Here is a 15,183-nt window from a genome sequence, read left to right as displayed (position 1 = left end):
AAATTCCAGAAAATGATGTCATGGCTTTAGAAGCTTCTGATAGACTAATTTACATACTTTGAGTCAAGTGGAGGTGTGCCTGTGGATGTATTTCAAGGCCTACCTTCAAACTCAGTGCCTCTTTGCATGACATCATGGGAAAATCAAAAGAAGCAATTTCCAAACGCCCGAAGGTACCAGGTTCATCTGTACAAACAATAGTACATAAGTATAAACACCACTGGACCACGCAGCCGTCATACCGCTCAGGAAGGAGATGCGTTCTGTCTCCTAGAGATGAACGTACATTGGTGCAAAAAGTGCAAATCAATCCCACAACAACAGCAAAGGACCTGTGAAGATGCTGGAGGAAACAGGTACAAAAGTACCTATATCCACAGTAAAACAAGTCCTATATCAACATAACCTGAATGGCCGCTCAACAAGGAAGAAGCCACTGCTCCAAAACCGCCATAAAAAAGCCAGACTATGGTTTGAAACCGTGAAGCACGGGGGTGGCATCATCATGTTGTGGGGGTGCTTTGCTGCAGGAGGGACTGGTGCACTTCACAAAATAGATTAAATCATGAGGATGGAAAAATATGTGGATATATTGAAGCAACATCTCACGACATCAGTCAGGAAGTTTAAGCTTGGTCGCAAATGGGTCTTCCAAATGGACAATAACCCCAAGCATACTTCCAAAGTTGTGACAAAATGGCTCAAGGACAACAAAGTCAAGGTATTGGATTGGCCATCACAAAGCCCTGACCTCAATCCCATAGAAAAATTGTGGGCAGAACTGAAAAAGCGTGTGCGAGCAAGGAGGCCTACCAACCTGACTCAACTCTGTCAGGAGAAATGGGCCAAAATTCACCGAACTTATTGTGGGAAGCTTGTGGAAGGTTACTCGAAACGTTTGACCCAAGTTAAACAATTTTAAGGAAATGCTACCAAATACTAATTGAGTGTATGAACATTTCTGACCCACTGGGCATGTGATGAAAAAAATAAAAGCTGAAATAAATCATTCTCTCTGCTATTATTCTGACAATTCACATTCTTAAAATAAAGTGGTGATCCTAAATGACCTAATACAGTGAAGTTTTACTAAAAAACTGAGTTTAAATGTATTTGGCTAAGGTGTATGTAAACCTCCGACTTCAACTGTATATCCTATAGAAGAATCTCTGGTTTAGGACCCAATACGTTACTGTAACATATATCCTATAGAAGAATCTCTGGTTTAGGGCTCAATACGTTACTGTAACATATATCCTATAGAAGAATCTCTGGTTTAGGACCCAATACGTTACTGTAACATATATCCTATAGAAGAATCTCTGGTTTAGGGCTCAATACGTTACTGTAACATATATCCTATAGAAGAATCTCTGGTTTAGGGCTCAATACGTTACTGTAACATATATCCTATAGAAGAATCTCTGGTTTAGGACTCAATACGTTACTGTAACATATATCCTATAGAAGAATCTCTGGTTTAGGGCTCAATACGTTACTGTAACATATATCCTATAGAAGTATCTCTGGTTTAGGACTGAGGATGTACAAGCTTGGTGATATTAAAAAAGGTTTTTCTGAGTGCATGCATGCGTATGTGCACGTGTTCCTCACTTGTACTAAACACCCCAAATCTCCTCATCTCCATTTGTGGCCCGGCAACTCTATCCTGTAATCTGTTTGAACTATGACCCTTGGCTGCATGGCAACTCTGGCCCTGTAATCTGTTTTGACCTTTGACCCTGGCTGCATGGCAACTCTGGCCCTGTAATCTGTTTTGACCTTTGACTCTGGCTGCATGGCAACTTTGGCCCTGTAATCTGTTTGACCTACGACCCTGGCTGCATGGCAACTTTGTCCCTGTAATCTGTTTGACCTATGACCCTGGCTGCATGGCAACTCTGGCCCTGTAATCTGTTTTGACCTATAACCGTGGCTGCATGGCAACTCTGGCCCTGTAATATGTTTGACCTATGACCCTGGCTGCATGATGAAATGTTATTTGTCACATGAATGAAATATTATTTGTAACATGCTTAGTAAACAACAAGTAGACTAACAGTGAAATGCATACCTGGTCACTGGCAGAACCCTGTGTGTGTGTGTGTGTGTGTGTGTGTGTGTGTGTGTGTGTCCAGTCATTGGCAGAACCTACTGTGTGTTTGAGACTGACTACAGTCAGATTGCACAACATCACTGATTACTCTACAAATCCCCTTGCAACAAACTGATCCCCTCTAACACGCTGCCTGTGTCTACCTCACACTGACTACATCCCAAATGGCACCCTTTTCCCATATAGTACACTGCTTTGGATTGATGGGCCCTGGTCAAAGTAGTGCACTATACATGGAATAGGGTGCCATTTGGGACATGACGGCTTCGATGTAGCCTACCACTGACAGACAGAGCAGTGCAGCCAATCACAGGGGACGGAATAGGACTGTGTTGAGCGAACTGAGGGGTTGCAAAAGCCAGTTAGATCACATGCTGTGTAATCCTGTAACAAATCGCCGGTCTGGCTGCGTAACATGAATTGAAGGGGTTTTAGAGATGAGGGAGGGAGAGAGAGAGGGAGGCAACATGCGTGAGAGAGAAGTGAATGAATCCTCTGTATTTAAGATTATGCCATCTCTCACTCTAAAATGATTCCCTATCAAGTCCATATCTATTGAGTCCATATCTAATGATTCCATATCAAATGAGTCCATATGAAATGAGTCCATATGAAATGAGTCCATATCTAATGAGTCCATATGAAATGAGTCCATATCTAATGAGTCCATATCAAATGAGTCCATATCTAATGAGTCCATATCTAATGAGTCCATATCTAATGATTCCATATCTAATGATTCCATATCTAATGAGTCCATATGAAATGAGTCCATATTAAATGAGTCCATATGAAATGAGCATATCAAATGATTCCCTATCAAATGAGTCCATATCAAATGATTCCATATCAAATGAGTCCATATCAAATGAGTCCATATGAAATGAGTCCATATGAAATGAGTCCATATGAAATGAGTCCATATCTAATGAGTCCACATGAAATGAGTCCATATCTAATGAGTCCATATCAAATGAGTCCATATCTAATGAGTCCATATCTAATGAGTCCATATCTAATGATTCCATATCTAATGATTCCATATCTAATGAGTCCATATGAAATGAGTCCATATGAAATGAGTCCATATGAAATGAGCATATCAAATGATTCCCTATCTAATGAGTCCATATCAAATGAGTCCCTATCAAATGAGTCCATATCAAATGATTCCCTATCTAATGAGTCCATATCAAATGATTCCCTATCAAATGAGTCCATATCAAATGAGTCCCTATCAAATGAGTCCATATCAAATGAGTCCATATCTAATGAGTCCATATCAAATGAGTCCATATCTAATGAGTCCATATCTAATGAGTCCATATCAAATGAGTCCATATCTAATGAGTCCATATCTAATGAGTCAATATCTAATGAGTCCATATCTAATGAGTCCATATGTAATGAGTCCCTATCAAATGAGTCCATATCAAATGAGTCCATATCTAATGAGTCCATATCAAATGATTCCCTATCAAATGATTCCCTATCAAATGAGTCCATATCAAATTATTCCCTATCAAATGATTCCCTATCAAATGAGTCCATATCTAATGAGTCCATATCTAATGAGTCCATATCTAATGAGTCCATATCTAATGATTCCCTATCTAATGAGTCCATATCTAATAATTCCCTATCTAATGAGTCCATATCTAATGATTCCCTATCTAATGAGTCCATATCTAATGAGTCCATATCTAATGAGTCCATATCTAATGATTCCCTATCTAATGAGTTCATATCTAATGATTCCTTATCTAATGAGTCCATATCTAATGAGTCCATATCTAATGAGTCCATATGAAATGATTCCCTATCTAATGAGTCCATATGAAATGATTCCCTATCTAATGAGTCCATATGAAATGATTCCCTATCTTCTGAGTCCATATGAAATGATTCCCTATCTAATGAGTCCATATGAAATGATTCCCTATCTAATGAGTCCATATCTAATGTGTCCATATCTAATGAGTCCATATCTAATGAGTCCATATCAAATGATTCCCTATCAAATGATTCCCTATCAAATGAGTCCATATCTAATGAGTCCATATCAAATGATTCCCTATCTAATGAGTCCATATGAAATGAGTCCATATGAAATGCTTTACTTCCTGTCCAGTTCAGTCCGCAACATTCAGATGGAGCTAAATCAAAGATGTGCAGTTCTCTTGGTTTTTATGAGGATGTTTCTCTGTCAGCCATTGTGTGTGTGTGTATTTCTGTTCATCTACACTACAGTATATTCAGGGTCCTTATCGTTGTGTGTGTGTCTGTGTCCGTGCGAGCTAACACACTGTGTCTGTCACTCTGTGTGTGTCCCCTCCAATCTGAAACCCTGCAGGACAGAGACCTACGGCCAGAAGAGATTGAAGGTACAGATATAAGAGACATTACACAGAGTCAGTCAACACCATCATCTTCCCTCTCCTTCCCTGTTTCTCTCAGTCAACACGGGCATCCTCCCTCTGTCCCTGTTTCTCTCAGTCAACACCGTCATCCTCCCTCTGTCCTTGTTTCTCTCAGTCAACACCATTATCCTCCCCCTGTCCCTGTTTTCTCAGTCAACACCACCATCCTCCCTCTGTCCCTGTTTCTCTCAGTCAACACCGTCATCCTCCCCCTGTCCCTGTTTCTCTCAGTCAACACCACCATCCTCCCTCTCCTTCCCTGTTTCTCTCAGTCAACACCACCATCCTCCCTCTCACCCTGTTTCTCTCAGTCAACACCGTCATCCTCCCCCTGTCCCTGTTTCTCTCAGTCAACACCACCATCCTCCCTCTCCTTCCCTGTTTCTCTCAGTCAACACTACCATCCTCCCTCTCCTTCCCTGTTTCTCTCAGTCAACACCACCATCCTCCCTCTCACCCTGTTTCTCTCTCCATCTTCCTGTCTTTTCCATACATACTCATATTTTCAACATACTGTATTTACTCCCAGACAACACCAATGAATCCCAGTGTTCTGGCTCTACTGTGTTGTCCTCCCTCAAACTGAAAGATACTTTGATGTGGCTGCAGGTGTTTCCACCGCTCATACAGGAGTAATAGAGACCTTGTTCACAATTATATTTTTAAAAATATGTATCAGGGGGGCTGCAGCACCCTCATCCCTCCTACTTCCTGCAGCTATGGGTGTGGCTTGTCGTCAGAGCCTAAAATGAATATAAGAAACCATGTCTATTTTTCTCATTTCTATTCAACACCCCCCCGCTCTCCTCTCCCCGCATCCACCTCTCCTCACCCGTATCTACCCCTCTCTCCTCCCATTCCCCTATCCACCTCTCCTCACCCGTATCTACCCCTCTCTCCTCTCCCACATCCCCCTCCTCCCTGTGCAGAGCTGAAGGAGGCGTTCGGGGAGTTTGATAAGGATAAAGATGGCTACATCAGCTGTAAGGAACTGGGAGAGTGCATGAGGACTATGGGGTACATGCCCACAGAGATGGAGCTCATCGAACTCAGCCAGAACATCTGTGAGTCACACACACACACACACACACACACACACATTAACCAGAGAAAGCGAGGGCATACCCTCTGTGTATAGTATTTGAAGCTCTTCATCACCCCTGTGACCATTTCTGTAATGACTCTTGTTTCCATCTAGGTGGCGGCAGAGTGGACTTTGAGGACTTTGTGGAGCTGATGGGTCCTAAAATGTTGGCAGAGACAGCAGACATGATAGGAGTGAAGGAGCTCAGGGATGCTTTCAAAGAAGTACGGAGAGACAATATTAATCATATTATATCTGTTTATAATGTTATTTTCTCTTAACCTGTTCTTTCTATCCATTTAATCTCCTCTCCCCCTTCCTTTCTACGACACTCTTACCCTTTTTCTGTCCCTCACTCCCTCACCTCACTTTACTTCCTCCTGTCCTCCTCCTCCTCCTCGTCCTTCTTCTTCTCCAGTTTGACTCTAACGGGGATGGTCAGATAAGCCTGGCTGAACTGAAGGAGGCCATGAAAAAGCTGGTGGGGGAGCAGCTCAACCAACCAGAGATCGACGAGATCCTCCGAGATGTCGACCTCAACGGGGACGGCTTGCTCGACTTTGAGGGTGAGGGGAGAGTGTGGGATGAGGGGGAGAAGGTGAGGGGAGAGTGGGAGGAGAAAAGGAGACGATTTGGTGAACTTGAAAGGGGAGAGAGGGTGAGTGAGGAGGAAGAAAGGGGGAGAGAAGGGAGTGGGAGGAAAGGGTGTGGAGAGGAGTAGAAAGAAACTAAGAGAAAGAAGGAGAGAGGGGAGAAGGGGAGAACTAATGGATCAGAGAGGAAATGTGACATGAGATATGATGAAGGTTGCTCTACACTACAACACTATGTTCACTCTGTTTCACCATACTAAACTCACAATGCTGTGACAACAATAATCACCATGTTGTCACTATTCTATTACTCACCATGTTGTCACTATTCTATTACTCACCATGTTGTCACTATTCTATTACTCACCATGTTGTCACTATTCTATTACTCACCATGTTGTCACTATTCTATTACTCACCATGTTGTCACTATTCTATTACTCACCATGTTGTCACTATTCTATTACTCACCATGTTGTCACTATTCTATTACTCACCATGTTGTCACTATTCTATTACTCACCATGTTGTCACTATACTATTACTCACCATGTTGTCACTATTCTATTACTCACCATGTTGTCACTATTCTATTACTCACCATGTGGTCACTATACTATTACTCACCATGTTGTCACTATTCTATTACTCACCATGTTGTCACTATTCTATTACTCACCATGTTGTCACTATTCTATTACTGACCATGTTGTCACTATTCTATTACTCACCATGTTGTCACTATTCTATTACTCACCATGTTGTCACTATAATATTACTCACCATGTTGTCACTACACTAATACTCACTGTGTTGTCACTACACTAATACTCACCATGTTGTCACTATGCTAATACTCACCATGTTGTCACTATTCTATTACTCACCATGTTGTCACTATACTAATCTCACCATGTTGTCACAATATTAATACTCACAGTGTTGTTACTACATTAATACTGACCATGTTGTCACTACACTAATACTCACCATGTTGTCACTATACTAATACTCACCATGTTGTCACTATGCTAATACTCACCATGTTGTCACTATTCTATTACTCACCATGTTGTCACTACACTAATGCTCACTGTGTTTTCACTTCACTAATACTCACTGTGTTGTCACTTCACTATTACTCACTGTGTTGTCACTTCACTATTCTATTACTCACCATGTGTTCACTATATTAATACTCACCATGTTGTCACTATTCTAATACTCACAGTGTTGTCACTATATTAACACTCACCATGCTGTCACTACACTAATGCTCACCATGTTGTCACTATTCTATTACTCACCATGTTGTCACTTCACTAATACTCACTGTGTTGTCACTTCACTATTACTCACCATGTTGTCACTATATTAATACTCACCATGTTGTCACTATTCTAATACTCACCATGTTGTCACTATATTAATACTCACCATGTTGTCACTATTCTATTACTCACCATGTTGTCACTACATTAATACTCACTGTGTTGTCACTACACTAATACTCACCATGTGTTCACTATATTAATACTCACCATGTTGTCACTACATTAATACTCACTGTGATGTCACTTCGCTATTACTCACCATGTGTTCACTATATTAATACTCACCATGTTGTCACTATATTAATACTCACCATGTTGTCACTATATTAATACTCACCATGTTGTCACTATTCTATTACTCACCATGTTGTCACTATTCTATTACTCACCATGTTGTCACTACATTAATACTCACTGTGTTGTCACTACACTAATACTCACCATGTGTTCACTATATTAATACTCACCATGTTGTCACTATATTAATACTCACCATGTTGGCACTATTCTAATACTCACCATGTGTTCACTATATTAATACTCACCACGTTGTCACTACATTAATACTCACTGTGTTGTCACTTCGCTATTACTCACCATGTGTTCACTATATTAATACTCACCATGTTGTCACTATATTAATACTCACCATGTTGTCACTATTCTAATACTCACCATGTTGTCACTATATTAATACTCACCATGTTGTCACTATATTAATACTCACCATGTTGTCACTATATTAATACTCACCATGTTGTCACTATTCTAATACTCACCATATTGTCACTACACTATTACTCACCATGTTGTCACTATGATATTACTCACCATATTGTCACAATACTAATACTCACTGTGTTGTCACTACACTAATACTCACCATGTTGTCACTACACTACTACTCACAGTGTTGTCACTATACTACTACTCACAGTGTTGTCACTACACTAATACTCACAGTGTTGTCACTATTCTAATACTCACCGTGTTGTCACTATTCTAATACTCACCATGTTGTCACTATATTAATACTCACCATGTTGTCACTATGATATTACTCACCATGTTGTCACTACACTACTACTCACCATGTTGTCACTACACTAATACTCACCATATTGTCACTATACTACTACTCACCATGTTGTCACTATTCTAATACTCACCGTGTTGTCACTATTCTAATACTCACCATGTTGTCACTATATTAATACTCACCATGTTGTCACTATGATATTACTCACCATATTGTCACTATGCTAATACTCACCATGTTGTCACTATTCTAATACTCACCGTGTTGTCACTATTCTAATACTCACCATGTTGTCACTATATTAATACTCACCATGTTGTCACTATGATATTACTCACCATATTGTCACTATGCTATTACTCACCATGTTGTCACTATTCTAATACTCACCGTGTTGTCACTATTCTAATACTCACCATGTTGTCACTATATTAATACTCACCATGTTGTCACTATTCTATTACTCACCATGTTGTCACTATGCTAATACTCACCATGTTGTCACTACACTACTACTCACCATGTTGTCACTACACTAATACTCACCATGTTGTCACTACACTACTACTCACCATGTTGTCACTACACTAATACTCACCATATTGTCACTATACTACTACTCACCATGTTGTCACTATATTAATACTCACCATGTTGTCACTATGATATTACTCACCATATTGTCACAATACTAATACTCACTGTGTTGTCACTACACTAATACTCACCATGTTGTCACTATATTAATACTCACCATGTTGTCACTATGATATTACTCACCATATTGTCACAATACTAATACTCACTGTGTTGTCACTACACTAATACTCACCATGTTGTCACTACACTACTACTCACAGTGTTGTCACTATACTAATACTCACAGTGTTGTCACTATTCTAATACTCACCGTGTTGTCACTATTCTAATACTCACCATGTTGTCACTATGATATTACTCACCATGTTGTCACTACACTACTACTCACCATGTTGTCACTATTCTATTACTCACCATGTTGTCACTACACTACTACTCACCATGTTGTCACTATGCTAATACTCACCATGTTGTCACTACACTACTACTCACCATGTTGTCACTACACTACTACTCACCATGTTGTCACTATGCTAATACTCACCATGTTGTCACTATTCTAATACTCACCATGTTGTCACTACACTACTACTCACCATGTTGTCACTACACTACTACTCACCATGTTGTCACTATGCTAATACTCACCATGTTGTCACTATGCTAATACTCACCATGTTGTCACTACACTACTACTCACCATGTTGTCACTATGCTAATACTCACCATGTTGTCACTACACTACTACTCACCATGTTGTCACTACACTACTACTCACCATGTTGTCACTACACTACTACTCACCATGTTGTCACTACACTACTACTCACCATGTTGTCACTATATTAATACTCACCATGTTGTCACTACACTAATACTCACCATGTTGTCACTACACTATTACTCACCATGTTGTCACTACACTAATACTCACCATGTTGTCACTACACTATTACTCACCATGTTGTCACTACACTAATACTCACCATGTTGTCACTACACTACTACTCACCATGTTGTCACTACACTAATACTCACCATGTTGTCACTATATTAATACTCACCATGTTGTCACTATGATATTACTCACCATGTTGTCACTACACTACTACTCACCATGTTGTCACTACACTAATACTCACCATGTTGTCACTATATTAATACTCACCATGTTGTCACTATTCTATTACTCACCATGTTGTCACTATACTAATACTCACCATGTTGTCACTACACTATTACTCACCATGTTGTCACTACTCTATTACTCACCATGCTGTCACTACTCTATTACTCACCATGTTGTCACTACACTAATACTCACCATGTTGTCACTATATTAATACTCACCATGTTGTCACTATGATATTACTCACCATGTTGTCACTACACTAATACTCACCATGTTGTCACTATACTACTACTCACAGTGTTGTCACTACACTAATACTCACAGTGTTGTCACTATACCAATACTCACAGTGTTGTCACTATACCAATACTCACAGTGTTGTCACTATACTAATAATCACTATGTTGTCACCATACTAATAAAAATGTAGCTCATATTTTGTGTTCTTTCCACAGAGTTTGTCAGGATGATGTCTCGCTGACTCTCCTGGCCAGAAGACCGTGATGACATGACTTTAAGAGACTAGTAAACAACAAAACCTCCTCTGTTAGATGTTATGGACCAGTCCTCAGTATGTTGTTGTACATGTAATTACAGTATTATTGATGTACAAATATTTAATGTTGTTTTTAGGGTATTTGTTCTTACTTTTTTTCATTGCTATAGCAACAATCCCTCCTAATACTGTATGTTTTTGTTGTTTAACTGTAACACTGTAATGATAATAATAATACTATTTGTAAAGTGCTTTTCGTGTATTATGTTCAGTGCTACACTATGTTATCAGCTAGTATTGCTTTTGTATAGTTTCAGCCAGTAATTTTAAAAGTAGTGCTCACGAGCAAAAATGGGTCCCCTTAAATGTGTATTACAGCATCCATTTTGTATGATATGTTACGTCCTACGAAATATCCATATATATATTATATATATACATATATATATATTATATATATACACAGTTGAAGTTGGAAGTTTACATACACTTAGGTTGGAGTCATTAAAACTCGTTTTTCAACCACTCCACAAATTTCTTGTTTATGAATTTTGGCACATTCCTCCTGACAGAACTGGTGTAAATGAGTCAGGTTTGTAGGCCTCCTTGCTCGCACACGCTTTTTCAGTTCTGCCCACAATTTTCCTATAGGATTGAGGTCAGGGATTTGTGATGGCCACTCGAATAGCTTGACTTTGTTGTCCTTAAACCATTTTGCCACAGCTTTGGAAGTATGCTTGGGGTCGTTGTCCATTTGGAAGACCCATTTGCGACCAAGCTTTAACTTCCTGACTGATGTCTTGAGATGTTGCTTTAATATATCTGCATATTTTTCCATCCTCATGATTTAATCTATTTTGTGAAGTGCACCAGTCCCTCCTGCAGCAAAGCACCCCCACAACATGATGCTGCCACCCCCGTGCTTCACGGTTGGGACTGTGTTCTTCGGCTTGCAAGCCTCCCCTTTTTCCCTCCAAACATAACGATGGTCATTGTGGCCAACAGGTCTATTTTTGTTTCATCAGACCAGAGGACATTTGCAAATTATGGTGGGAAAAAAGTATGATCTTTGTCCCCATGTGCAGTTGCAAACCGTAGTCTGGCTTTTTTATGGCGGTTTTGGAGCGGTGGCTTCTTCCTTGCTAAGCAGCCTTTCAGGTTATGTCGATATAGGACTCGGTTTACTGTGGATATAGATACTTTTGTACCTGTTTCCTCCAGCATCTTCACAAGGTCCTTTTGCTGTTGTTCTGGGATTGATTTGCACTTTTACGTTCATCTCTAGGAGACAGAACGCATCTCCTTCCTTAGCGGTATGACGGCTGCGTGGTCCCATGGTGTTTATACTTGCTTTCTATTGTTTGTACAGAGGAACGTGTTACCGTCAGGCATTTGGAAATTGCTCCCAATAATGAACCAGACTTGTGGAGGTCTAAAATTGTTTTTCTGGGGTCTTGGGCGATTTCTTTTGATTTCCCCATGATGTGAAGCAAAGATTTTTAATTTTGAATGTGAAGCAAAGATTTTGAAGCACTGATTTTGAAGATAGGCCTTGAAATACATCCACAGGTTCACCTCCAATTGACTCAAATTATGTCAGTTAGCCTATCAGAAGCTTCTAAAGCCATGATATATTTTTCTGGAATTTTCCAAGCTGTTTAAAGGCAGTCAACTTAGTGTATGTAAACTTCTGACCCACTGGAATTGTGATACAGTGCATTATAAGTGAAACAACCTGTCTGTAAACAATTGTTGTAAAAATTACTTGTGTCATGCACAAAGTCGATGTCCTAACCGACTTGCCAAAGCTTTAGTTTGTTAACAAGAAATTTGTGGAGTGATTGAAAAACGAGTTTTAATAACGACAACCTAAGTGTATGTAAACTTCCGACTTCAACTGTATATATATGTATATACATATACGTACATATATATGTGTACATGTGTATATATATATATATATATATATATATATATATATATATATACACACACTCATGTACACATATATATGTACGTATATGTATATACATATATATATACACATGTACACATATATATATATATATGTGTACATGTATATATATACATATATATGTGTATATATATATATATATATATGTACATATACGTATATACGTATATGTGTATATATATATATATATATATATATATATATATATATATATATATATATATATATATACACACATATATATTATATATATAACGAATTGGAGGTGCTCCTCTTAAGGACTGGCCCCTTTAAAAAAAAATGCTGCCTAAAATTTCATACCAAAATCTAACTGCCTGTAGCTCAGGCCCTGAAGCAAGATATGCATATTCTTGGTATCATTTGAAAGGAAACACTGAAGTTTGTGGAAATTTGAAAGGAATCTAGGAGAATAAAACACATTAGATCTGGTAAAAGATAATACATAGAAAAAAATAACCGTTTTTTGTAATTTTCACCGTCATCTTTGAAATGCAAGAGAAAGGCCATAATGTATTATTCCAGCACAGCTGCAATTTAGATTTTGGCCACTAGATGGCCAGTGTATGTGCAACGTTTCAGACTGATCCATTGCATTTCTGTTCAAAATGTTGTATCAAGACTGCCCAAATGTGCCTGATTTGTTTATTAGTAACTTTTCATGTTCAAAACTGTGCACTCTCCTCAAACAATAGCATGGTATTCTTTCACTGTCTTAGCTACTGTAAATTGGACAGTGCAGTTAGATTAACAAGAATTTAAGCTTTCTGCCAATGTTAGATATGTCTATGTCCTGGGAAATGTTCTTGTTACTTACAACCTCATGCTAATCACATTAGCCTACGTTAGCTCAACCATTCCGCAGGGGACCCACCAATCCTGAAGTAGATCCCAGACTGCATCTTTAACAAATGCTGATTTATTGACAAATTGTACATTCTTTTCAGATTATTGATCAGATACTAAGAACAGTGCAACTGTCTGATTATATAATCGTGATGTAATTCATACATTTTATTATTTACGTATTTAATTTCCTAAAAGGGAATGACTTAAAAATAACTTTGTGTCAATAACATTTTTTGTTAAACAATAAATGTTGAACTATACATCCTTGTTAGTTTGATGTTTGGGAGAGGAATCATACAATGTTACATGCATTTTTCTACAGTAAAATAATGCTGCAATTTTTTTTATTAAATCAAATTATAACATTCTTTACATTTGACAAAACTGACAAAAATAAACGAAAGAAAAATGAACTTGTTACATAATCTTTTAGCACGCAACTACAGTAGCCCTTAATACAATACATCCCAGTTGTATCAGACGAAGACCAGGACTATAAAAGCCTTTCCCGAGGTACAGTATGTATGCATCCATTTCAGAGCCTTGTTGTCATGGTAATCTAAACATAATCACATCTCCATAGGTATAAACCTCTAATGGACCATTGACAATAACATGATGTACATTCTGCATGACGTTGGGATCCCTTTCGGCCCATCATTGGGCTGGTCTTTCAAAGACTAAATGAATGACATACAATATCAAACTGAATCAAATCAAAGACAATACACAAAATCAAATATCAACCAAATAAAATGACCTTTACTTCATTTTTACAGAGTTACACTTCTATCTAGCACTGATATACTTGTTGTAATTACAATGGACATTATCTACATTCACTTCTAATCAAGATGGTTCTAAAAACAATTGTGAATATATTTCTCTAACATTGTGGTTGAAGACTATACTCAAGTCCAAGTCAACTAGTAGTCAACAGTATGAATATAATCTCTACCCGGAACAGACAGAAGAGGACTGGCCACACCTGAGCCTGGTTCCTCTCTAGGTTTCTTCCTGGGTTCCTGCCTTTCTAGGGCGTTTGTTCTAGCCACCGTGACTCTACATCTGCATTTCCTGCTGTTTGGGGATTAGGCTGAGTTTGTGTATAATTATCTGCTGATGTAAAAAGGGATTTATTAATAACATTTGATTGATTGTGTATGTATGGTATAACTCCACCTTCATTCCTATACTGCAGGTATCTGTCAGTCTACAGTATGTATGGTATAACTCCTCCTTCCTTCCTATACTGCAGGTATCTGTCAGTCTACAGTATGGTATAACTCCCCCTTCCTTCCTATACTGCAGGTATCTGTCACGGTCGTCCTCCTCATCTGAAGAGGAGAGGCGAGAAGGATCGGAGGACCAAAATGCGGCGTGGTATGTGTTCATAGTGAATTTTAATCAAGAAAACACTGAACACTGCAACACTATACAAAAACAATAAACAAAATAACAACCGTGAAGCTAATGAGAACTGTGCTGAAACAAGCAATCAACATAGACAATCACCCACAAACAAAC

At 38.6% G+C, this 15,183-nt stretch overlaps 1 protein-coding gene across 1 annotated transcript; it reads left to right on the top strand.

The window, feature by feature from the left end:
- The first annotated feature begins 5,255 nt into the window (after window positions 1-5,255).
- LOC110498425 (calcium-binding protein 2-like) lies at window positions 5,256-10,901 on the top strand. Its single transcript, XM_036989397.1, has 5 exons — window positions 5,256-5,259; window positions 5,466-5,600; window positions 5,735-5,844; window positions 6,039-6,186; window positions 10,774-10,901. Exons 1-5 carry the CDS (start codon window positions 5,256-5,258, stop codon window positions 10,797-10,799), a joined length of 423 nt encoding a protein of 140 aa, XP_036845292.1. The 3' UTR covers window positions 10,800-10,901.
- Window positions 10,902-15,183: the final 4,282 nt, after the last annotated feature.

Source organism: Oncorhynchus mykiss, chromosome 10 (genome assembly GCF_013265735.2).
Source record: "Oncorhynchus mykiss isolate Arlee chromosome 10, USDA_OmykA_1.1, whole genome shotgun sequence".
Taxonomy (NCBI): Eukaryota; Metazoa; Chordata; class Actinopteri; order Salmoniformes; family Salmonidae; genus Oncorhynchus; species Oncorhynchus mykiss.
The sequence above is the reverse complement of the archived record's forward strand: the minus strand, read 5'-3'. Positions and strand labels throughout refer to the sequence as shown.